Raw genomic sequence first — 26,190 nt, 5'->3', positions numbered from 1 at the left:
TAGAGTATTAATTTAAAATTTAATTTTAAGTGAAATTTAATGCCATGTCTGCTATGCATTGGTCCTATGCCTTAGAAACTTACATAGGCACATCCACAATAAATTTGAATAATCCTATTTTTAAAAACTTTCTTCTTTGAATTGTTTTATGATTTCCTGCTCTTTTAATTTGTGAGTATAAACACTCTCTTGGTTAAATAGTTCTTTGGCAGTAAAATATGTAGCACCTTCAAAAAAACCCAAATTATAGCTCTGATGATAATGGCAGTGAATTATTGTACTAGATGAAGGGAAGCCTAATAGTACCTAAAGATTGCAATCATTATGGATGAGGCAGTGATGATATAAAATGCCAAAAGCCAATTGTGTTTGCTTATGTGAATAGAACACCACTCTTCAAAGATTGGGACCAGTGAGAGGAGCAATTTGTCATATGTAATCTTTTCTCAAAAGAGAAATACAGTACCTTCCCAAGACTGTTTCCCATTTGTCTGGACGATCTGGATGAGGTGCAGCAATGCTTTTTCCAGAGACATTTGGCTCTTGCAATGCATTTATATTTGTTTCAAATGAAATCAGAGATGCTTTCTCTATGACTTCCTTGCCATGGGTGTGATGCATGGGAAGGGATACATAACCATAAAGTCAGACCACCCTTGGGGATTTTCAGAGCACCAATGGTGACCAATCTGAATTATTGATCTTTATTCATGAAAAAAGTTTCCTAAGGGAAAGGATATAGTTTTATAGCAGTCTAAACTGTAATAGATGTTGATCTGGTGTTGATAAATATGTGGAGTGAAGGGAAGCAATTCACAGAAAACCCACTGTAAGTTCTAGAGTTAGGCTTCATCCTTTATTAGGTAGTGAGTAAAAGACAACTGATGATTACAACTCCAATTTAAGAGACCATTTAAACAAAAATGGTTCCATAGCGAAGTGAGGCAGAAGGGATTTAGGTATTTCTGAGTTTTCTCATATGGCTGATGGAGAAAATATGGCTGATTTGTTTGTTCCCAGCAAATCATTAAAGTTAGTAACACCTTGTGATCCAGGACTCTTTGCATCCCACAGGCCCTGACTTCTAGTGGACTGGCTAATTCACTTTGGTGAAAATGGGGAAGAACAGCAAAGCACATAGTAGTGAGATTGCATCAATTAACATTAAGTTCTCCAACAGAAAGAGGTTTTATCAGGTGTAAAGGTTGTTGGATAAGGATTCAGGTTAATTTATAGTGAAAGATCAACATATTGACAAAGCAGAAAAAAGCAACTAAAGTTCAAATCCGTTAGAAGCTGGTCACACAGGATACAGACAGAGCCCCAAACAACACACTCATGAGCATCTTTCCATCTGGTTAAACCAGCACAGTCTGTGTGTGAAAAAAGGAAACACTTACTAAGACCAGAGAGTAGAGGTATTGGTAAGTGTAAAATCACCAGATACTCTCAAAAAACAAATTTTAATACTAACCAACATGTTTAACCAGAGATGTATGGTTTAAAATTCTTTTTTCCAAAGACTAATGAAATACGTTTTTTTTCTATCTGCCTACCCTCTTCCCTTTTCCATGATTTGTTTTTTCATTCGTTCATTTCTTCCTCCTTAATTTGTTGTTTAACAAAAGATATATAAAGCCAATTGCTTTACAGATATGTTTATATGACAAATGTCTATAGCTAGATGGTGGAGATGAACTCCAAAGACCATGTTCAATGTTGAGCACCAAGCACGCTATGGGTGTTTCTTAAATATAAAATGACAAATGCTAAATACCTATCTCTCAAATGGTTTCATCTTGAATCTTTATACCTCTCAAAGGTTACTACAATTTAGATAAGAGCAGTTTCAGGAAGGCCATACCAAGCCCTTCCCTATAGATTTAAATAATCTTTACAAAACCTTTTCAAAAATATTTGTTTTTCTCTAAACTTAAATCATGTAGGGTTGATTTGTACATGTTTTATCATTGTTCTAAGTTTGAGTGTCCTTGTTCTTATTAATGCAACAGATTGGCTGCATTGAATCCCATCATAGTGACAGGTATAGGATAGCTTTCTATGGGAAAAAGCAAGTAGCCTTTATCACAAATTAAAGGCACAGCTATTTTTTATGCCATTTGTTACCAACTTAATGATAACATGTAACATGGGATGATTATATAATTATTTTATATAGATTTTCTTTTTATAAGTTATTCTCTTAATCTTTCTAACATATATACAATATACATGTATTTATATATACCCCTGATAAATCTTGTTTTAAAGGTAAAACATCAACTCCTTTCAGCCTTATGGTGACTATCAAAGGCTGCCAGTATTTCATAACTCCACTAGAGAAATGATGGTCAAGTGCATCTTACCAGAATTTTTTTCAACACTATATCCTTGGTCTGCAATCACCTCGGATTCATTTTTTCTTGTTTTACTAACATTTAAATATATATATTAATTGTTTATATCATGTCAGTAGGAGATCTAAAACACAAGAAAAAGCCCACAACAATAGCTAACATCTATCATCATGTTCAAAGCAGAAACCTTTGCCTAAGAGACAATCTTACTGGTATGATATAAAAGGGATATTGCAGAGATGCAATATTCTCTGTTTTTATTTCTTGGATATGTACTAACATGAAAAACTTTACTTTGCATTCTCATATTAGGTTATGATCATTCCTCATCCATGAAATAGAACAATTGTACTAATTTCTTTCTGAACACCCATGATGCATGGGTTTACTTATTTTCAGATATAGTTTCATTACAAAGACTTCCCTTTTTCCAGAAATACTGCTTCAGGGTGGGGAAACAGTACTTTGTAGGAAATTACCTTTAATGATATCTTCCCCTACCTCTATGCTCAGCCCTGCTCTCTTGTCCTCAACTTAAAGTCATATACTGTATAGGAGGGGAAGAACGTGGACCAGAAAAACCTCCAATAAACCCTCCGGTGTTTGCGTATTCTTTGACTGCTTACTGGCATGAAATAGTTGTTCATTCTACCTTTTGCAATTCTTTAAAACCTAGTGGCATAGATTGAGACACAGCACTATTGTTTTACAAGACATCTACTGTATCTACTTTTGTTGGGATAAATACCCAGTGATTGCTGTCATAGCAAGAGGACCAGCACGGGTACTACTATTCACAGTGTTGCTTTTGTTTTTTTGTTTTTGTTTTTTCATTTTTGTTTTGTTTTTTGTTTTTCTTTTTTTTTTTCATATTATCTTAATCTACAGAGTAAATTCTTATATATATACATTGGAACCAGTTAATGCCCTTACAATGTATAGTTGTTTCATAAAGCAGGAAAGACAATGCAGAGGGAAATAGGTGCCCAAAAGCACAGTCACAAAGGCTTCAGAAGTTCTAGATACCACTACAAGTCAATGCTGGAGATCACTTCTAAAACAATCAATGTTCAAGAGGAATGCTTTAATTTGGAGAAAATACCACCCCTCCCTTCCCGCCCCCAAAACCTCCCTCCATTTTTTTTTTTTTTAAATAATCTTTTCAATTCACTATCAAAAGTCCTGGCTCTTCAGATAGACTTTAAACTATAAATAAACACTGCATAGTTCTCTTTTGTTTTGTTTTTTGTTTTTTGTTTTTTGAAAAATTATTGCAGTACAAGTACTCCCATTTGGAATTCAGTAAGGAGCAAACAGCACAGGAGTGTGGGCGGTCCGGATAGGTCCAGGAGCTGGCCTCAGGAGTGCTGGAGGGAGCGCGGAGGTTTGGAACAGTGTGGCCGCTGGAGCAGTTCGGAGACTGAAGGGGGAGTTCACGGCCACTGCAGCAGCGGCGGCTGCAGCTGCCAGTGGATTTGGTAGAATTCGCGGAGCCAATGGCTTTGAAGGTTCTTTTGAAAATACTAATTTTACCTGCAAGGGAGAGAAAAAAGAAAAGAGCAGTAGGACAGGAGTTTGGGCATCACACTTAGATTCCAAAATGATGGGCAGCTTTCAAAATGCAGCAGGAAACAACCACAAAGATAAAATCACATTTGTGAAGGGTCAGTAAGAATAATGGAAAGTGTAGAACAACTTTCCTTTGGAAGAGCTAGAACATCCCTTGAAGACGACCAACCTAGGATATTGAAAAGTCCTCTAGAAAAGTACTCGGCAACCTTATTTTATTTTTCTTCATAAATATACCTCCTGAGGAAAGTATTCATGTTGAGAAAAAAAAAAAGTATGGAATTTTTACTCTACACACACATGTTAGCTGTCATGGAATAGATACTTTAAAAGAGAGATTTATTAATGCTGTCAGCTACTATTAGACTATCCAAGTGTGTAAACTGGGGAGCACAGCAAGGTGTAAGGTATTGATGAAGAGAAATAAAAATAACAAATTCCACTTCAGGGAAGAAACTTATCTCTCCCCAAATCTGACATGGTCTACTTCCTCTTTATGCAAATGGTAACAACATTCTCTCAACTCAAACCAGTTCATTCCTTGGCTAGTAGCATTAGTAAGATGGCTGGTCTCACAGAAAGAATGTTCCCATTTATGGAAACAGTAACATAGTGAGACCTGAGGAGGATTTGGATGGTAAAACTAACACAATTTGACTTCCCTGTTTATTTAAGAACCATTCACTTGATTGTTGAAAGCTGCATCTATGCTGGTCAGAAATAGCACTCAAAGTTATGACTAGTGGTGCTGAAACATCAGCTCTGTGCAGAATTCACAGTCTTTCAATGCAGCTAAAATTGCTTCTGTTCAAGAGTAGAGTGACTTCATTTGCATAAAAATGGGTGATGCTACTAAATTAATTGGGTCAACTCCTACTGAAGTCTCATAATAGATGATTGCAGTTTTCCTTTAACTATATTTTCATGTGCCAGCAGCACACAATAGCACCAATTATTAATAAGATCTATTTTGAAGAAAACAGAATTCAAAATGCACAACTCAGCATATACTGTAGATCAGTTGTTCTTAACTTTTCATTGAGCCCTGGGTCTCCCTGATGAAAGTGATGGTCAATACAATCAGGAAACAAATAAACAAACAATAAAAAACACCACAGGATCATAAATATTAGTTTGAGATTATCAGGAGGTTTCACAGGTTTCTGCTAAATTCCTAAAAAAAAAAAAAAAAAAAAAAAAAAATCCAGGTCAGGACATTAGTACTAATATGTTCACTAATCTAAAAGGTATATTTGGGGTAATGGGAAGAACGCATCTCCCAGGAAGAATTTCACCAGGCCTTCGACATGATTCTTGGCTGAATAATTAAATAAAATAAGCCATGCCTTTGAGGGTGTGCTATTCAAAACCCAAAACTGTTGGGGGTATCAACAAAACCAATGCTTGGTCCCTTGAAGATATTAAAAAGGACATGTGAGAGCTTATTTTTCACTGACCTTTCCTAAAATTATCCACTAACATCAAGACCAGATTTCATGACTACTTACCTGACTCAAGAGTTTGGCTTTCCTCTCTTCACCATGCTCTGTCATTAACCAGAGGCCAACTCCAAAGGATAAAGGTACTGGACTGTGGCTAAAAGTGGTAAACCACCCAAAAAACTCATGAAACTAAAATTCTATTGGTGGAGTAGGGGTTGGACTTTCCGATCAATTGTTTGTCATGACTTAGGTACTTCCCATTGATTTCATTTAGTAATTGACAAAAAAATAAAAAAAATAAAAGGTCAGTGGACTGGGGGACATTCAAGATCATTATGGTTTGGGAATCAACGATGACACTCACCCCCAGTGGATGTGCTGCCTTCTGTAGTTTGTTGTAAGGACTGTATTTAGGTTTCGGGGGCTTCCCAGCAGCTCTGTCTTTGTGCCTTCTACTGCTAATGTGCTATTAAAAGCAATTAAAAATGACATCTTTTAAAAAAAATCATCCCCAAACCCTCCCTCGTAAATACTGTTTTAACCTGAGGAAGAATATTAATTATTTCATACAAGTTGCAGAAAGATAAAAACAAAAGAGCATGCACTTTTGTCCTTGGATTCTGATGGCTTGAGGATATATATTTTTATGCTACCCATTTTAGTATATTTTTAACAAATAGAAGGCTCTTCTTTTTCTGAGCCTTTCTCTTTATCGCTGCACAGATCTCCTTTTTAAAAGTGTACAAAGGAAAAGAATGTCTAAAGGAATTTCATGTGCAAATAAACAAAGATGCCCAGGCAGGTATGAATATATTTCCATACTAATATTTATCCTCACATTTGTACAGCCAAATGTCAACCCCTTAAAGTCTAAAGATAAATAACTAAGGTGCATAAAATGAGTACAATATTGCACATATGCACATAAAATACAACACAATATGAGGGCTGGGCCTTCAATTGGCAACATATAACTGATCTCTTTGGAAGGCTATTCACAGTAAAAGTGAATGCAACAGGATTAGTCATCCCTTTAGCAGGTGGCTGCAGGATTTAGAAATACAGTACAACACCATGTAATAAAGTACATAAAATAAAAGAATAGAACAGTATAAAATTAGTTGTAATGTGTAAATAGTCTAAATAAGTAAAAATGGAACATTGCAATTTGACCTTTAACAAAAATCAACACTTTTGAGTGGGAGATCTGGTAGAGAAAAGATCTAATACCCCTTTTCCTCCCACTCTTCAGATATAAGAATAGTACAAATTCACTTTAGGCATTTTTTGAAAGGACTTAGAAAATCTTACATTTTAGTATTTCCTTGGAAACTAAAATATGCATAAATAAGGGCAGTGGAGAGAAGGTAAGTGGATAGATGGATGGGTGGATGGGTGGATAGATGGATGGATGGGAGAGGAAAACAGCAAAGAAAGGGAACAAAGGAAGGACACATATGTGCTCATAAGGATGTCCCCTATCTGTTGTTTTTATTTCTAGAATATGTGCTGTCTACCTGTTTAAGCTGTGTTTCCGAGTTGACGTGCACATCACAGATTTCACAGTGAAACGTTTTGTTTTGCAGACCTGTGTTTCCCTTATTAACTGGTCCTTTGCCTTTCACACCTGCCCTAGGAAAGGCTTTGATGGTCCCGCTTCCATTCCGGGCTTCTAGCATGGTTTTGTGCTTAGTACCTGCCAGGAATATTTAGAAAAAAAGAAAGAAAAAAAATATTAGCTGGTTTATGCCTTTAGGAAATGGTACAATTAATAAAATGTGATGTCTAGTTGTAGAGCATTTCTTCCGGGGATTATTACTGAAATATGCTTCACTCAGAAGACAATGTGCTCTGACCACCTTCCATTACACTACTCATGTTTTTACAACGTCCCGTATAACAAACCGACACCATTAATATAGCACCTACACCCCAGAGTCCTAAGGTGAAATTAAATGGGTGTGACTTAGTTTTATTTCCTCTTGATGCTAATAAGACAGAAATGATAGAAGATGAGGAAGAGTGATTTAGTTGCTAAAGGTATAGTTGGAGGTGATGTGTAACAAATGTCTTCAGTTTAAACATGGTGTGTTTATAGAAGTGGCACTAATTAAATACTCACTTTCTAAATAGAATACAAACAAGCTTTCCTGGCTATGTGTTTTAGGTCCCAAAAGGAAGAGCAAGAGTATAAAGATCTTACTGGAAAAAAAAAAAAAAAAAAGCCCTATTAGGGTAGTAAAGCCCACACTGATTGGTTATGTCCTTTCAAATGTAAAAACAAATGACCAAAAAGATGAGGGGTGAAAGGTTAAGCAAATACACTATAAATAAAAGCTTCTTTTTGAATAAACCAATAACATCTTCTGACTATTCTTACACATAACCAGTGTAACTTAAGCTATTAACATTGTTTTCTATTTTTTAATTTTTTTCTAATTATTAGAGTTCATGAATGGGGGTTTCCTCTCAAAAAATGGCTCACAACTTTCTTTTTGTTGGTGTTGATAACTATTCTTTATTTTTCTCACTTAGCTACATGGTTTTGCTATGAAATTTTCTCTTGTTACCATTTATGCCCTTTTTGCCATTCTAGTTGTTTAAATCCTTTTTTAGTGGTTTCCCTTTCCTAATTGACTTTATTAAATTGTTATCAGTTCTGGAAGCATTAAAAATAAGGTTCTCAACTTCAGATTCCTGGACTGGCCTCCTAAGACTATTGACTATTAATGAGGAAAACAGGTTGAGGGGCGCACTAGGTCAGCACCAATCACCATCTCCTTAAATAAGAGGTGATGAGTACACAAAACAGGTTTACAGTCACGATTCTGTCTTTCAGAATGATTGCAACTTTACTGAATCCAATGTTAAAAAAAAGGAAATTCTTACAATGTAGATTTTCTTACTCCAAGAATATGAAGGTCATATTCTTATGTACAGCTCTGAAAATGTTCATATCCCAACATATTAAGGAAAGAGAAAAAGGTCAACATCTTGTCAGTAGACTGGAGGACTTGAAATACGGAACCATAGCACTGCTCGGAGGTGCTGGTGGGGAGACCTCCCTGCAGTAGGTCTTTTTTTTCTCGCAGCTTGCAAGCCCATCCCCCTTGTAAAACAGACATCCTTCGTACTCTGCAGGTGGTGTAAGTCAATGTAAGGCAAGACAATGTTCTAGGGAGTAAGATATATACATTTATACATACATATACATACACACACACACACTTTGTGTCACTGTGTGTGTGTGTGTGTGTGTGTGTCTGGATGGTTATCCAACCTTCTTTATCTAAACAGGTGATTTTATCAAAATATTTCTTTTCCAAGCAGATTCTTCAATCAAACTGAAAAGCATTCCTGGGCCAGTTTGGCTTATCAATGCCTAGGAAGTAGTCAGTAGGAGAATGACTCTTACTCTGACTTTCTGTAGGGACGCTTGATCCACTCTGGTTAATACCTTTTGTAACTGGGAGTCTTACCATTATCCTAGAAGATGCTGAATAGGAGTGGCAGATAATCTTTGGGCCTTAATAATAATAAGGCCATGAACACTGACCCCAGGGGATTGACTTCTATGCAGTTTTACTTGAAATGTGAAACAGATGTCTTAAGCAAGTCTTTACCCAGTTCTCTTCCTGAGCAGAGAAGCACAGATTAGACATGGGCTTCCTGAAGGCAACTCCTGGGTTTTGCTTATACTGTATTCTCAGTGCCTGACACAGTGTAGATACAGCTCAAGCATTAGATATTAATAAAAAGCAATGAACAAATTTGTGAAGAGCACCGTGAGCTCAGACTCTGGAATGGTGTGAATCAAAGTTTGCCTCCATGAGCTGTGTAGTTTACATTTCTTTGCGCCTCAGTGTTTTCAGCTGTGAAAAAGGAAATTACCTGCTCTACTGAAGTGTTGCATTAAATGCATTTATTGTTTTAAGGATTACTTTTGGCACTTCCATGTGCTCAATAAAATTTAGTCAATCCTCTTCTCCTTCTTAACAGTGTTGGTTTTGTTTAAGCAAAAATTTAGAAACCTCTAAGCACTTTAAAAGTTAGTAAAGTCTATCCTTTGAGAACTGCCTTTTCTGTATATTAAAACTTAGTGAAGAATAGAATAAATTCTGTCTAGAGATAGCTCAAATGAGCTTAGTGAAAATTATCAAATGTTGCCACTTCAAGTTATTGCCAGAAAAATTTGCCCAAATTAGTAATAAGCATTGACTATAAAACATTTCAAAGTTTTTTTTTAATAATATAGAGAAAATCATCAAAATCAGCTAAGCAAAGCATTACCTAGTAGAATGTTTGGGGGGGATTTCTTTGAAGAAAAAGATGAAACTTTTTTTTGTGTTGTGTCTGTAACATACGACTAAAAGGGGATTTCCAGATATTTTGAAAAGAGTGTGTCCTCATAATTTGTTTAAAACATTCTTAGACTGTTTTGTGAATCATTCTAGTAAGCTTAGGAGAATTCCTTCTCTTTTCAAATTCTAAAAATAAATGCAAAGCAGGAATGCCCATATTTAAATCCTGCATTCTAATGTTATGGAATATAAATCTATTAACTGCATCTTTAGTGAAAAAATAGAAAGAGAAAACAAATGAAATAACACAATTTAACCCCAAATAATGCCAGCAGCAACTGTGATCATACTAAGCATCATGCCATAGTAATTCATCTTTACAAAGTGCCATATGGCCATTTATCTCCATTAGAGAGAGAGAGAAAGAGACAGCGTGAGAAGTCCAAAGAGGACAATTGACTTGCCCAGGTTCACACAGAATTGTTATGTGTGGATCCGAGGTAAAAATGGTCTGATCACTTCTAGCTCATTCTATTGTAACATACAAGAGGCAGTAGTTGATGGAAGCTATAATAGTCTCAAAATCTGTTTCTGATCAAATTGGCCTTCAAACCTGGTTCCCTGACAAATAGCCCAATCTTAACAGTGGTTTCCTAATACCTAGCTCTGAAAGAAAGCAGAGAACTCTTTTAAAGTGATACTAGAGAGGTGGGTGGGGGTGTGTGTGTGAAGGCAGTGGAGCACTAAGGCAGTGATTGTGGTCTGCTGTGGGTGCAGGTAATACGGAGGTACATTAAAGAGAATTAGAAAATAATCACATGGACTCAAGAAGACAGTCTGCTTTCCACCAGCTCCATGAACTGGCAAGTCTTGATGATGTCCATGATAACGGACTGCTTCGTAGAAAACAATTTGTCTATATTCTAAACCATTAGTGTTTTTACTGTTGAGATTTAGAATATATTCAATTAGCCCATTGTCTTACTTATCCTCTACTAAACATCATATGCTCCATGGAAATTAATTTGTAGACCTCTGTGTTATACAGTGGGCCACAGACACACAGGAATTCAGCTACATGCTCCCGTTCCCTTAACAAGTCCGTTTGGAATTATTCAAGCTCACAAAGGCTGCAGTTTGTGCATTCAACCCCCATGAAAGTCCGTATTTTTGATGCAAACAGTAGATCATAAGTGAACAATGAGATGACAGCACTGTGATTGTAAAGATTAAAGGGCAGAATTTGAGTTAATTCATTTCTGTTATTCTATGTGACCACTGGAAGTGTCTATGTTTAAAACTGTAAAACCATGTAGTGTCACAGTTTGGTTTGGTGAGCTCCAGCTGCCTACCTTGGTAACTGCCTCATGATGGCTCACTGCACTGGCTGCTTCCCTTCCCTGTTCCCTCTTCCCACTTCCTAACTTGTGCCCTTGGCCTCCCCTAAAAATTATTTGCTCTTAAATCCTTGTACAGAGTCTGCTTCTAATGGAACCCAAACTAAAACACACCACACTGATCCTACGATGAATTCTACAAGGACTACTCTTTTTGTGACAAGAGGGTGATCCTCTCTCCTTTACCCTCCCCTTCCCTGGGTTTCCCCATATGGGATCCTAAGGGAAAGATAAAGGAACCAGTGGACAAGGACCAGTTGTTTGAATATGGGAATGAACTGCATTCACCATCCACATTTAGAGAATGTCCCAGATACAACGAGCCTCCCACCACCACTTCAGTTACAAATCAGAGAGCTGAATCTGGAGATTGGAAATGGTGTGCAAAGGGCGTTAAAGATAATCTATTCATGCATCCTCTCTTCTTCCTTTGTCACTTCCAGTTCTGGCTCAACTGGCTGGTACATATCTAGTGTGAGGCCTAAAACAAGCACCATAACTGGACCATGGAAAATGATCTCTGATCTAAGAAGGGAAATGAAGGGATCAAGAAATCTAAGCTGAGGGGGTATATAGTCCTCTGATGAGGCTGAAGGTTTGGAGGGGACATTCCTATAAAGTGATTCATGTAAGGTTACACCACATTTACAGCCAGATAACTCCCAGATAACAGCAGTTCTCAGCGCTGCCTGCACAATGCTTGTGAGGTCTATTGTTTTGCTTCATTTCTTTTCCCAAACACTATAGCTTCGAGGCCTGAATATATAATAAATTAGAATCCTTGGATATAGGAAATATATATATACATATATATATATATATTTATATGAACATCTATATATTAAAGTGACACAGGTAAATAGTCTTTTAAAGCTTCGTGGGCATTTCCAACACACAAAGCAGAGATGAGGATTGTAGAATTAGAATATGAAAAATGTTGACCTGATGTGATATGATGAAATAACTGATTATTCTTTGCTTCTTAATCAGATGTTTCTGTTAGGAATTCAGGAAGGACATCCACATCCTTGATAAATTAACTCCAGCATCAAAGGGTATGGTTTGTTTATTTGTCAGAGTTGATCCCCCACCAAAATGAATGTATTTCTCTGTTATGATGCAGAATGCTCAAGAATTCTTGAGAAATAAATGGACTTTCAAGGATGATTTTGCTCTCTCAATTATCTGGCATCCTTGAATAATGTATTTACATGAGTAAAACATGAGGCACATCTGCATGGTATAGATTCTGACTTGGGGCCAGGTCTTTTTCTGTATTCCTCAGCCTCTGAACTCATGAACTCCCAGATGACAACTAATGTTGCATGCAGGGGGGAGGATATGTGCTGAAGGAACTGCTTTCCATCTGTAATTATTCCCTTAGAAAATCGAAGTCGATATTTGAACATGACTGTGCAGCATAGTGACTGGCCAATGACAGCCAACATAAAGCTGCGATATTAACCCAGGGTATGATTTACAAATGATTCTGTTTCTGTTGTGATTGCTGACAGGGTCCTGGCAATGAATCCAGCCTTTTAGAGAAAATCTAATCTAGGGCCAAAGGGCCGGCTAACATCTCAAGTAGGCTATGTATAATTATCTATGTCAATATATCTTTATATCGATATACAAATATAATCTAGATTTTATTGATAGATATGTAGATACAGACTCTTTGTATATGCTTGTCTAGATAGATAGGCATAGGTATGGATATATAATATCTATATAATGCCTTCCTATAGATAGAGAGCAGATGGATGAAATTGAAATATATTAGGGAAGAATTTCATCCTGGTTTATCAGTATTTTCTGTTTTGATTATGTTCAAATTTAGTGTTTAAGTTAGAGAGACCTACGGACACCTGGGTGGCTCAGTGGCTGAGCATCTGCCTTTGGCTCAGGGTGTGATCCTGGGTCTGGAGATCGAGTCCCACATCAGGCTCCCTGCAGAGCCTGCTTCTCCCTCTGCCTATGTCTCTGCCTTTCTCTCTGTGTCTTTCATGAATATATAAATAAAATCCTAAAAAAAAAAAAAGTTAGACCTAAGTTTAAATCTTAGACTAATCTTAGTGGCTGAGTGAGGCTCAGCCACTTAGTTGGTCATATGCCTTGTCTGAGCCTCAAATAACAAGAATAGTATCTTTAGGTTGTCACAAAGAGTAAATAAAATATTACCTGTAGAGAACATACCTCAGTTGTTGCCCATAATAAGCACTTAAGTTCAATTGTCAGTGTGATAAAGATTTAGCTCAAAGTCATTTGCCATAAAAACCAAAATGGAGAGGTTTTAGCTAAAAGCACATGGAGTTATGAAGCAAATTTTGTAACTGCATTATTGACAAACTTTTTTTTTTTCCTTTGGTCCAAAAAGACCATTTTATTAAAACATGGGGAAGGGACCTAAGGGCAGAAAGAGCTGCTGTTATTGACCAAACTTTAGAAGTTTGAAGTTCTAAACTTCATTTAGAAGCAAATGCATGGGAGTTCATAGCAGTGTGAAAATCAAATAAATGCAAAGCTTATACTTTAGAATTATATTTCACTTTATCTCCTAATATCTAATAACACACGTGCACACACACATACACAGACACACATCCATAGACAAAAACACATACACATCGAGGCACAGGAGCCCTGGAAGTCCTCTCTTGAGCCCATGTAAATGACACTTTGCATGTCATTTATGTTTTTTAATTGTTAATGAATTCCATGTAATAATTGCCAGTTTTCCACCACCCCTTTGTCCCCTGCTGCAAAAGATCTAATCCATTTAGAGGAAGATAATTGCAGAGCTGTTGAGACAAAAGAGAAATCACTGCATCTCACCACTGTTGTGCGCTTCCAGCTGCGAGGCGGAGTTGACAGCAACCTTGCATAACGAACAGTAAAGAAGCCGTTTTGCTTTTTCTTCCTCAGTCTCCGTGGAAGGACATGAGCTATTGCCAGTGGCTGTCGTGGGGCTTTTTTCCACTTTGGAGGTGATCTCAGTTGTCATAACACTGCTTTTGCGAATTTCCACAGTTGTCGTTGATATTGCTGGTGTCCCTGTGGTACTGTCTGCATTCAAAATAGCATAGGAAAAAAGGGAAAAACAGTGGTATTATCTTCCCCTATTTGGAATTGTATCACCAATATTACATTCTGCTAATAATGATAAGAGCAGCCAGCAATTGCTGTTTGTCGACTATGAGTCATTCATCTCATGAAGAAATTCACATAGATGGCCACTTGTAGTTGCCTATATTGATATAAAACATGTGGACAATTCTTAAAAATACACCCAAATATACTTACTTTTTTTTTCCTTCTGTGGGACAAATAAACATACCCACAGATTTCTCTTGTTAACATATGGCTTTAGTAGAATAGTCTTTACAATGTATTGTACTTTGTATACATATATTTCTACACAGACAACTTTTTAAAAATAAACAGTTTTTTTATTTTTCTTTATTACTTATCAATTTTCCTTCTATATTTTTTCTTTAATTAAAATATAAGTACTGATCCTTTTGTATTTGCTTGTGCAAAAAAGGGGGAAAAAATGGAGCCCTGATGACATATTGGTTTGTTCAGATCAACAATTTAGAAAATTGTTGTTCTATTTACAAAGAGTAGTATATTCAATGCCAGGTACAAAAATTCTGGTCTGGCATATTTGTTAAGTGCATGTTTTGTGCCAGGCTGTGTTCAGAGAGTTTGTTACACAGTATTCAGACATCAATGGCCACTCCACAAGAAACTCACAGACTGGTCACACCATGTTAATGTCACATCATCATTTTAAAAGTCTGATGACCAAGTGTTGATATACTGGAACCCTACAACCCTTCTGGCTTCAAAGTCTGATTCTAAATCTGGAGAGGTCAACCTATAAAGCAAAAGTACTTTATCCTGACTTCACTTGGGTACACAGAGCTCCCATTCCGAATATGATAATTACGAATTACAATTAGGATGTTTGCCATATCCAATAACAAATTGCAAAGGGAGCTCTATGCTCCTATCCTTTCTACTTTTATATTACTGACTTCTGCCTCCCAGCTGGATGGTTCTTAACCTCCTATTCAAAAATATTCTCAGGCTGTCTTTCTAGCCACAGCTGCTCTTGCAACTTTTTTCATTCCAGATGTTGCTGTGGTCACTAATGCCACACTAAGTTCATAATAAATGAATTAGGCAGTTGTTATAAGGAAGAGTGTTCTGCCTGCAATGCAGTGTTGTCTTCATAAGTGCTTACTTCTTGTTAGATCACACTCTCAAGAGTTGATTGCAGTTACAGGATGCCTTTTAACTTGGATAACTCCTTTGATCCAGATATAGAGGTGGGAGTTTAGGTGAGATTGGTTATGGCTTCTTTCCCAAATATGGCATCAGAAGCACTAGTCAATAAGAAGAGAAATGGACTCTTATTGAGGGCTGCTATATAAAACAATTCATCTGGATCTTATTTCCTTTGCTCAACACTTCATACATGTTTAATCACTTATTTAGCTGCTAACATCATCAAGCAAGCCTCCTCTAGTGTTTTGAAGAATTTCCTCCAACCATGTAAAAAAAGTCATACTGCTCATCAGGTTTTCATGGCTAAAGAAAAAGCAATAAAATTATTCTAACACCAAGTTTTGCCACCAGAATATATTTATTGCCTTGAACATTGACAAGTCCATGTGCTGAATAGTTTTTACTTATCTGCTGAGGTACCAATGTTAAAATATCAGGTAATAAATAGAAAATATTTCTGAGAATCTAGATACAGCATGAAATGCAATGACTACTTTAAAACGGTCTAGTGGCTATTCATTGCTTCCAACAAACCAGAAATGATTGAAAGCATATGAATATGTGCCTATGAATAAATAACAAATGTCCAGTTAATTTGCTAAGTCTTTTGTATACATAATGTCATTTAACCTTTACACAAACTTCTACAAATGAGGAAATTCCAGAAGTTAAGGAAATCTCCCAAGGTCACACAAACAGAATATGGTGAGTCAGGGCAAAGTGTTTTATAGATTAAAAAAATCAGGGATTTAATTAATTAATTAAAAAATCTTAAAGATTTTATTCATTTATTTGAGAGAGAGAGGAGAGCAAGCAAGCATGCACACACGAGCAGGGTAGAGATGCAGAGGGAGAGGGAGAAGCAGATTTCTTGCTGAGCAGGGAGCCAGATGATGCAAAACTCCATCTCAGGACCCTGGGATCATGACCTGAGCTGAAGACAGAGGATTAACTGACTGAGCCACCCAGGTACCCAAATTCAGGGATTTCAAAAATATACGTTGCAGATAATACTCTTGGTCATGATTGTTGACACATGGTAAGTTCAAAAAGGTGACAGACAGCAGTAGGATAATAAATACTCAGGCCAAAACTACTAAGTTGTTTTTGTGATCAGCATTATGAGGAGTGACAACCGTAAATATAGATATAGCTAAACTTAGTGTGGCTACCTGCTGGAGCCAGTGTGTGATATTCTTGGCTATTTATTTCATTTAAATCCAAGTAAGGATATCCCTAGTAATATCCTACTTCTAACGACTTTTCCTCTGGATTGACAATGTTTATTCTATGTCTTGATCTGAAAACTGTGCCTAGCATAGATCATATTAATCCTAAACCAACTTCCATATTTATAGTGAAATTCATAAGAAGAGTATAGAACAAACAAAACCATGGATCTTCTAATCCCTGTGACAGCTACATTAGTATTTTTTCTAACCTCAGAGGATAACGTACATTTAGACCAAGGATGCCACAAGATTAGAAACGCCAGATTCTCTATGCCTATGGCTTAGTGAAGTATTAACTTCTCTTAAGGCAAGTCCTTTGCATGAGACAGGTTTAGTGGAATTAGTATCAAAATGCTTGACTTCTGGCACTTCTACTTTAATGCTTTAGACCTCATAGCTGAGCACAAATCTGTTATTTTCTCAATTTTGCAGTTAATTTGAAGGAAATACAAGCAGTCATATTTTTCATGTTAAATTCAGTATGTAAATCTTGTGTCCATAAGTAGAATTACTATTAATTTATAACAAGACATGGATTATTCATTTACTTTTCATTTGTCACTGGTGAAGGAACTTTTTCATGAAAAGTAAGGTAAATATATTTTATGATTATGTCATATTTAAAGAGAATCAACTTGTTATATATTTGCCTAGAAAATTACATTGAGAAAGGAGATTTTCCTTAATATGGTACATTAAATGACCAATTATACATAATTCTTATCCAGCCATAAAGATAGAATCTTAAATGCGTATTCATGATAATAGCATATACTTTTGATAAGACGTGAGATGAATTACCTCTGTATTTCCTCCCCCAAAACTCACAACCCCTGTCTGACCATGGGAAAAGCATTCAACAAACCTGAATTTAAGGGAATTTTATGAAATTCCTGACCAATAGTCCTCAAAACTGTGAAAGTCATCAAAACAAAGAAAGTCTGAGAAACTGTCAAATATAGACAAATCTAAGGAGACATGATATGATGATCATATATAATATGGTAGTTGGGATTCTGGAGCAAAAAATAAGGGGGGGGGACATTAAGTAAAAACTTAGGAAATCTGAATGAAACATGGACTTTGGTTAATAGTAATATATCACTATTGGTTCATTGGTTTTGACAATTGTGCTATAATAATGTGAGATGTTAACAGTAAGGGAAACTGGATGCAGGGTATATAGGAACTTCTATAATATTCTTGCACCTTTTCTGTAAATCTAATATTATTCTAAAATGAAAAGTTCATTAAATTTAAGAAAAACAGAATTATAATCAGTCAACAAAGAGTGCATCGTTTCAGTTACTTTATAGAATCATAATCAAAAGAGATCTTAGTGGTTTCATAGTATAGCTTTCTTAGTTTTCAGATTAAAATTTTTTGGTAAATTTCTCAAGGTCACATATAGTGCTCTAGGGTAGAAACTGGGACTTGACATTGCATCTCCCAATTTTAAATTAAGTGCTATTATCCTGTGTTGCAATGACTCACATATTCACACTTCATTCCATCAACATTTATTAAGCAGCTATTTTGTGCTAAGTTCTATATATACTAAAGCACTGAGGATGAAAAGGCTAATAGTGGGACGCCTGGTGGCTCAGAGGTTAAGCATCTGCCTTCAGCTCAGGGTGTGATCCTGGAGTCCCGAGATCAAGTCCCACATCAGGCTCCCAGCATGGAGCCAGCTTCTCCCTCTACCTATGTCTCTGCCTTTCTCTGTATGTCTCTCATGAATAAATAAACAAAATCTTTAAACAAAAAGAAAGGCTAATAAATATCCTTCATATCTCATGATGACTTGAAATGATAAAAGTCACATTTTTAATCAGTTTTGTGCACTGCTATATTCTTACACTTACACTTGGCATGAAAAAGATACTCAAATATTTATTAAAAGAAAACAATGAATGAATGAAAAACAATTACAGCTAATGATTATTGAATCACTTTTAAAGAATTTACAGGTATGAATTCATTCAATTCTTATAAATGCCAAAGAGGGGCATACCATTTTTATCTGTATCTTGAGAAGAAATTGAAGTATGGAAAGATTTGGGAACTTGCCCAAAGCCAGAGCCGCCAGGTGGAGCACAAAGATTTGAACTCAATCCAGCTCAGAAGCACATGCTCTTCATTTATTTTTTACTGCTAAAATTTTGATTTTTTTTTCATAAAAGAGCTGACTACATTCTCTTCAGCTAATTCATTATTTTTCCTCTTCAGCTAATTCAAGTTGGTTGTGATTTATTATGCACATTTGAGGATAGCATCTTCAAAATTTGACTTTAAAAGAAACTAAACATAGCCTGAGTTAGAGTCAGCCATGTATGTCCAATCAGCCATTTTATGCTGAAGAATTAAGTTACTTTTGGGAGGAGGGGAGGAAAAAAAAGCAACAGCTCTCAAATAATTTTCTGTGCAAAATAGTAAAGCTAAACTACAGGTCTTATCTTTCTTTCATTTCTTTTTTATTTTCTCCTTCCTTTCTTTCTTCTTTTTCTTTCTCTCCATCTTCCTCCCTCCTTTCCTCCTTTCTCCCTCCTTCCCCCACACCCTCCCTTTCTCCTTTTCTTTCTTCTTTCTTTCCTTTATTTTCTTTCCCTCCTTTCTTTTCTTCCTTCCTTCCTTCCTTCCTTCCTCCCTCCCTCCTTCCCTATCTCTCTGTAGTAAACTACAGGTCTTATATTTCTTTCATCTCTCTTTTTCTTTCTTCCTTTCTACCTTTCCCTTCCCTTCCCTTCCCTTCCCTTCCCTTCCCTTCCCTTCCCTTCCCTTCCCTTCCCTCCCCTCCCCTCCCCTCCCCTTCCCTTCCATTCCCTTTCCTTCCCTGTCCTTCCTTCTCTCTCCTTTTTCAAAATATGGGAAACTGGAATGGTGATTCACTTTTCCTATGTTCCCCAAAGGTGAACTCAGATTTCTTTTTACTCTTCAACCAATGACCCTCTAAGAACAATATTTATATATATATAAATATATAAAATAATGGGTGCTATTCAGTGGGAAGAAAAAGGTTTGAGATGGTTTGGGTTTGTATTTCTGTGCAGTTTTTCTGCCATCATCCTGTAGCAAATATTCTTTATTGCAACTGTCACTATTTGGCTTTGGCATCAAAACAGATTGCTAATACTTAGTGGAATGGGGCTTTAATTGAGAACAAAAAAAAACTTGTCAGTATTCAGAGTGGCCCACTTGTGGCCCTCATCCTTGTAAAAAAACGCTCCAAATACTTTTTAAAAATCCATAAAGCATACAAGATTCCAAAAAATATCAATGACTTGAATTCCAGATAACACAATAAAGCAGCTAAGTTACATGGTTTGGGTAAGAAATTTATTCACCTAGACACAGACCTCATAATCCAAGTAGTACAACCAGAGCTGAGTTACTTAAGTTTCTTTCAGGTGATAGGAATTAATATGATGACCTAAAGATGCTCATCATGTTTTCCAGTAGATTAGAGATTCAGAATTATATACAATTTATGTCCTTCCTCCATGTGTGAATTTAAGTCTCACCCAGGCTTGCTAGCAAGTGAGCAGAACAGCTGCTTCCTCTTAAATATGCTGACATTCTGAAGTATAAAAAGGTGCCTCGTGACAAAAAAAAATCATCACAAGTTTTTAAAAATTATTACTAGTGGTTTCTTTCCTATGGATTTAATTTAATTTAATGAACATTCATTGAGCACAGTACCACCCCATTAGACCCAGGTGGGAATGGCCTCTGCACTGGGGACTGTATTTTTGAAGGCTCCACATATCACAAGCTACTGAAACAAAAGTCTATTTTTTAAATCTGTTGATCTTGTAAAAAAGTTTTTAGAGAGTTTAATAACCAGTTGAGCAAGTGGGAATTATAGGAAAGGGAAGTGAGAGCTAGAATGGGTGCCTTAAGGGCCAGCATACAAAGTCAGTGCTCACAAGCTTATGTGTGTATGTATGTGTCTGTATCTGTGTGTGCATGTGTCTATGTGTGGTGGGTAGGTGGCTCAGTCAGTTAAGTATCAACCTCTTGATTTCAGCTCAGGTCATGATCTTAGGATTGTAAGATCAAGCCCCACACTGGGCTCCAGGGTGGGTGTGGAGCCTGCTTAAGATTATCTTTCTCTCTTTCCTTCTATTCTCTCTCGCACGCGCACGCGCACACTCTCTGTCTCTGTTTCTGTGTGTGTGTGTCTCTCTCTCTCTCTTAAACAAATAAATAAGCAGGGGGTGGGTAGGAAAAAGGGGTGAGAGGAGACCACAGCCTGTATCTGGAAACCAGAGGAAGAGGTTTGTTCATACCTGGCTACATCAAGTCACCTAAACACACAAAGTCCCTGCCCCCACAAAATCTCTCCCTCCCGTCTGCTGGAATAGAGTAGGAAGGGCTTCAAAGTGCCTACAATCCCGAGTTTACAAAATTAAGGTGAGGAGAAAGGGTACCCCCCAAGATTGGCTACCTGATTTGGGTGGGTCCAATCACCATCCAAAAGTCCTGGCTTAGGGAGTAGCTTCTGCCCTGCCCCTGTAGATCTGTGTTACCACTCAGTAGGGCTCAGGTCTGACTCAGGGGAATAGATCCCTCATCCTTCAGGTCACAAGGGCCATCCCTGCGATGCAGGCTGTGGGGCTGGTAGGTAAAGCTGGAGGTAGGTCTTGTCTGTATTTACCTCTATGACAGATGGTCTTCCTGGTCCTGGAACTTTTGGGGTGGGCCTGAATGAACCCTCATATGTCAGATCTTGTGCTACTCACTGGAGGTGAAGAAATAAGCATGATATAACTTTTACACTAAAGAGTGATTTGGCACTAATACGATGAAGGAAGACAACGATGGAGTTTCTCTCTTTGAGGAGGATGAACATAAGGAAGTGTCACTAGAAAGTATTAGAAAAATAAGTTGTACTTCTTTTAATTTTTTAATTTAATTTTTTTAAGTTGTACTTCAAACTTTGATTTCATCATGCCTCCAATGGTACAAGTGCCATGTAAAAAGTGGTTCCTTGCACTTTCTAAGTCATGTGACATATTCTGTTGTAAGGTAGTGACCTCAGTGAAACTCTTAATATCCAATGAAGCTCTTACTGATTGGGTGAATGATTCATTCTGCCTTACAATATTTGAACTAGATTTCCCATGTCTTGCACGTATTAGAAATTATAGAAAGGCAAGGGGTTTCAAAAACTTACAAAACAAAAATATCAAACTGCAACTTTTGAAATGCTTCTCAAAGCTGCCCAATCTATGATCTCTTAGAGGCAATTACATTAGGAGTAGATTCATACACTAATAGTATTATCTGTTGAACTCACTTAAGCTCACTTTGTGCCATATATATCATATGCAGATTAGAATATAAATTATTTTGATGAAACGTATTTGAGACAGAGCCTATTTTATTTTAAGAAGGTGATTCAACTTTTGGATTTGCCTCTTGGAGCCGGAATCAATAAGTTTCATTGGGAATGGCCAGTTTTTAGGAACATCTATGATTTGAGAAAGTAATGTTAGATTAACTTTCCTGGGATAGTTTTTTCAGAAATTTAAATTATTCCTATCACTGATTAGAATTTTGGAGTAAGAAGCTAGGTAATCAGGCTGCCAGGTTAGCATATAGTTGCAGAAGCCCTCAGAAGGAAGCCCTAATTAGGACCAGAGCAAAGAAGGATTGATTTAGGTGGGGCACCTATAAGTGCAGCTAATGAGGAGGAGGAAGGGCTGGGGGATGAAGCCAAGAGGAGGGATACCAGAGTCCCCTGAAGCTCAGGAGAAATTGTCCAGCAATTTTCTGGGGAAGGAGGCAGGATGGAACAGTTGGCCAACCAAAGCTGAAATCTACCTATATCTCCAAACCACATGTCTCCAAAATGTCCTTGACCTCTCTAGTTTGACCTGGGGTCTCACCAAGTAGAAAGAGGCATAAAGCTAGGTGATAGTCACACACACACACACACACACACACACACACACACACACACTCCAAGGAAGGCAGAAGATGTAAATGAGTGAAGCAGGGCAATAGACAATGATAGTATTAGCAGCTGTAAACTGGAGAGCCCGGAACTCCTTAGAAAAGGCATAGTCCATGATACCACTTCAGTCCGTTCCTGTCATTTGAGAAACACGTGTCCAGTTTTACCAGATGCTCTGATTATTATTTTGATAAAAGCCAAAAAGTTTAATGTAAAATTTCCAAAATTTAAGCATTACTGTGGGGGGGGGGGGGGAGTTGGGGGGGGTGGATGTGTATAAAAATCCTGTGTGGGCCCAAAACTTCTGTGTTCTATCTGAGCTGTGGGCTGCCAGTGTTACAAGTTCTCTTGGGACACACTGCCTGTACTTCCAGCTGCTGCTCATTTCTACAGTGGTTCAGATATGCTGATCATATGGTTTGACTTAGGTTCTCCCTCAGAAGACAAGGTCTCTACTTGAAGTAAAGATAAGCTGATTAGAGTTGGTCCTTTTTTTTTTCCTCTTTACCAGACAATCTGCCTCCATTCCTTTCCCTCGAGTTCACAAGAAGCGGTTCATTCCAGAGCAGAAACCCTGACATGTCTTTCAGCTATGTGTAAGGGCTCATAACTTAATATCTTAGTGATATTTTTGGTTGGTAATAGTCACCTTGGCAATCTCTATCAATGTCTTATCATGTTGGAGCCTTAGATTCTAAAAGTCAGGGAGATATATTATACTCCTATAGTATATATCCGTACCCCGTAACACAACTCTTTCTACAGCTTGCTGGATATTTTATAATTGACAAAGAGGATGCCATCAAGAAATTTGTCATTAGGCACTTGCCTTTCTTTCAGAAGTTGAGGTCATATCCCTATAAGGCACCAGATTAAAAACTGGCATAAAATAAAATAGCAAATCTCTGACCTGCTAACCTAAGTTTGCATCCTTAATCATTTTCATCTTATAATTCTTAAAACACTGCTTCTTTCACTCTATTTTCTCTATAGTCTTATGGCTCCCACAGTATCCAACAATGATGAAGCCAAGATGCTAGAAACCTTTGTGAATCAAAAATAATCCTCTTCCTGGAAGCTTAGTGGTTGCAAAAATGTGTATCAGAATCACCCGGAAGTTTTGATAAAAGCAGATTGTGGATTCCTGCCCTCATAGTTTATGCTTTACTTAGGTCTGGGTTGGGGCCTGAATATTTGCATTTCTAACAAGTACCCAGGTGTTGTTGCCGCCGCTGGTCTGAGGCCAGCAAGCCAAGAACCACAATTGGCAGATCTGTCAATTAGGTTAGCTCAGCTTTAGAGCTATATTATCACTTAAATAGAAAGTCACTGATGTGAAAAAGGGAAATGAGGGATCAAGTGACCATTGTCCTGTTTTGTCTGTGATGAAGGGAGTTCCTGAAATGGGACTTCCAGTACCAGAACAAGAAAAAATCCTGGCAAGTCAGGACAAGTTGATCATCCCATAAGGGAATTCAGGATAAATTAGAAAACAACTCAAAATATATATTTTAGACACTACCTAAAGCAAGCAATGAACACTTCTATTGAAAGATACATATTTTTAGATATTTGTGACAATAAATGAGGGAGGATGGAGACATATTCAGATCATTGAAACAGAGAAAAATAACTACAGGGCTTAATTATCCTTCCATTTAGCAGTTAAACCAGGGGTTCTTTTGTAAGAATATAGTCTTCTCTCCCTAACTCACAGTCTGTACATTTCCAAGGGGATTCATTTCCTATATAGCTCATAGGATGTGTGTTTCATCCCTTCCAAACACAGATTAATCTAAAGTAAATCAATTGAAAACTAAATTAATAAGGTGGTAGGACTGCTAGGACTTGGCAGAGTCAACGGAGTGGGTCTGGCCACTGTACTTACAATTGTAAGCACCAAAAGAAGGGTGAATTTTGTCAAAATTTGTGAAGTCAAAAAGAAAATCAGTTTATTCAAAGCCATTTTAAGTGACTTGGATGTCACTCAATTAGGAAGCTGCCTTTTTAAGCTTCTAAAGGAATAGGAAAGAAAAAAAAATCTTTCCAAATCTATGAAATCTAGTATCCCTGTTCCAAGACTTCCAAAGGGAAAAGTGTTGCATGCCACCGTAGCAGTGCCCATTTCATCAATGAGAAGGTCTGTATATTCAAAAACTCGATCTGAAATCTGGCAAAAAGTCAAGGCATAATTTTTCAAGCAACTGCCTTTGGTAGTCTGTTTAATGTATATGGCAATAGTCTTCCTTCTGGCCATGTGCTTTAGGTAAAAAGTAAGGATTTGCCTTGTGTCCTTCCATAATAGCTAACTATTAAATGTTATGACATGATAAATCATGAATCCTGAAAGCTTTTACTAATTGAAAGTGAACACAAAGTGAGAGAGATCATGCCTTCTGATTAGTGAATTTAGAATGTGTAGAGAATTGGGGACATGGAGACATTTCCACAAAGCCACTTAGCATACAAATCTTTGCTGTAGAATTCTGTTAGGTAGCTCATATAATAAAAAGGAAGTAATAATTGTCAGCTTTTCAGTTTGCAGGGTTTGTTGTTGTTATTGTTGTTGTTTGTTTTTTGTACCATAGACCTGTCCTAAAGATAGGAAAACAAGCTCTTGGGGATCCTTGGGTGGCTTAGTGGTTTAGTGCCTGCCTTTGGCCCAGGGCGCGATCCTGGGGTCCCGGGATCGAGTCCCACGTTGGGCTCCTGGCATGGAGCCTGCTTCTCCCTCCTCCTGTGTCTCTGCCTCTTTCTCTCTCTCATAAATAATAAATAAATAAATAAATAAATAAATAAATAAATAAATAAATCTTAAAAAAAAAGAAAAGAAAACAAGCTCTTACAATGTTTGGCATACTGATAAAATATTTAGCATGGATATAATTTAGGACTTTATCCCATCTGGGCTTGGGTGGTTTACTGTATGTGTGAGAGTTGCTTAGCAGTTTTCATTACAATGTTAGTGCTTCATGGATTAACTATGCAGACAATGTTTTAATCATCAGAAAGATAACATGATGTAACATGCCACACTCAAACATCTGGATTAAAGGATTTTTTTTTTCAAATTTCAAGAGACCAGGAAACATATTTTTAGGAAGTAAGTTCTATTGGACAAATTATGGAATAAGCTTGGCAAAGATAAGAGACACAGAAAAAGAAGACTTAAAAATGTCAAGAAAATCTATAACATATATTTTAAATAACTTTTCAACAACTGCTGAGCATTCCATTTAAACTATGTTGTCTCAAGATGCAAAAACTCCAGTCATTTCACTCAAGATAGCAATTTATTATTATTTTCCCCTGTGCTGGAAGTGGAAGAAGAGAGAGGTCTTCATATAATATAATCACTTTTTGATAGAATTTCTCTCCTCAAGTAATTGTTTCCTTGTAATGTTAATATACAAGTTTTTAAGAGTGGGGAGGCACATAAAAATTAGGGGAAGTGTGCACATCAAAATAGAACTAAAGAAATGAGAATTTACTCCTTTACTGAAAGGTTGGCTGCTGAAAAATTAATAGAACTGCTTGGAAAAATAATAAAATTCTGGAGCTAATGCTTCTCTTCTCCAGCAAAGCCAACAGATTTTTTTCAGACATGGTAAGAACCCTATTTATCTACAGAAGCTACATA

At 37.0% G+C, this 26,190-nt stretch overlaps 1 protein-coding gene across 4 annotated transcripts in view; it reads right to left on the bottom strand.

Moving 5' to 3' along the window:
* Nucleotides 1-828: 828 nt before the first annotated feature.
* The window catches only part of ZNF385D (zinc finger protein 385D), an 889,598-nt gene continuing 864,236 nt past the window's right edge, over nt 829-26,190 (bottom strand). For all 4 annotated transcript variants that reach the window (XM_038570722.1, XM_038570723.1, XM_038570725.1 and 1 more), the window contains 4 exons: nt 13,902-14,132; nt 6,886-7,064; nt 5,733-5,834; nt 829-3,890 (listed from right to left, as the gene is read on the bottom strand). In XM_038570722.1, the coding sequence (XP_038426650.1) occupies nt 3,657-3,890; nt 5,733-5,834; nt 6,886-7,064; nt 13,902-14,132 (746 nt within the window). In that variant the 3' untranslated portion in view covers nt 829-3,656. The remainder of the gene's footprint in view (nt 3,891-5,732; nt 5,835-6,885; nt 7,065-13,901; nt 14,133-26,190) is intronic.

Source organism: Canis lupus, chromosome 23 (assembly GCF_011100685.1).
Source record: "Canis lupus familiaris isolate Mischka breed German Shepherd chromosome 23, alternate assembly UU_Cfam_GSD_1.0, whole genome shotgun sequence".
Taxonomy (NCBI): Eukaryota; Metazoa; Chordata; class Mammalia; order Carnivora; family Canidae; genus Canis; species Canis lupus.
Note: the sequence above shows the minus strand (reverse complement) of the source record. Positions and strands in the feature narration are given on the sequence as shown.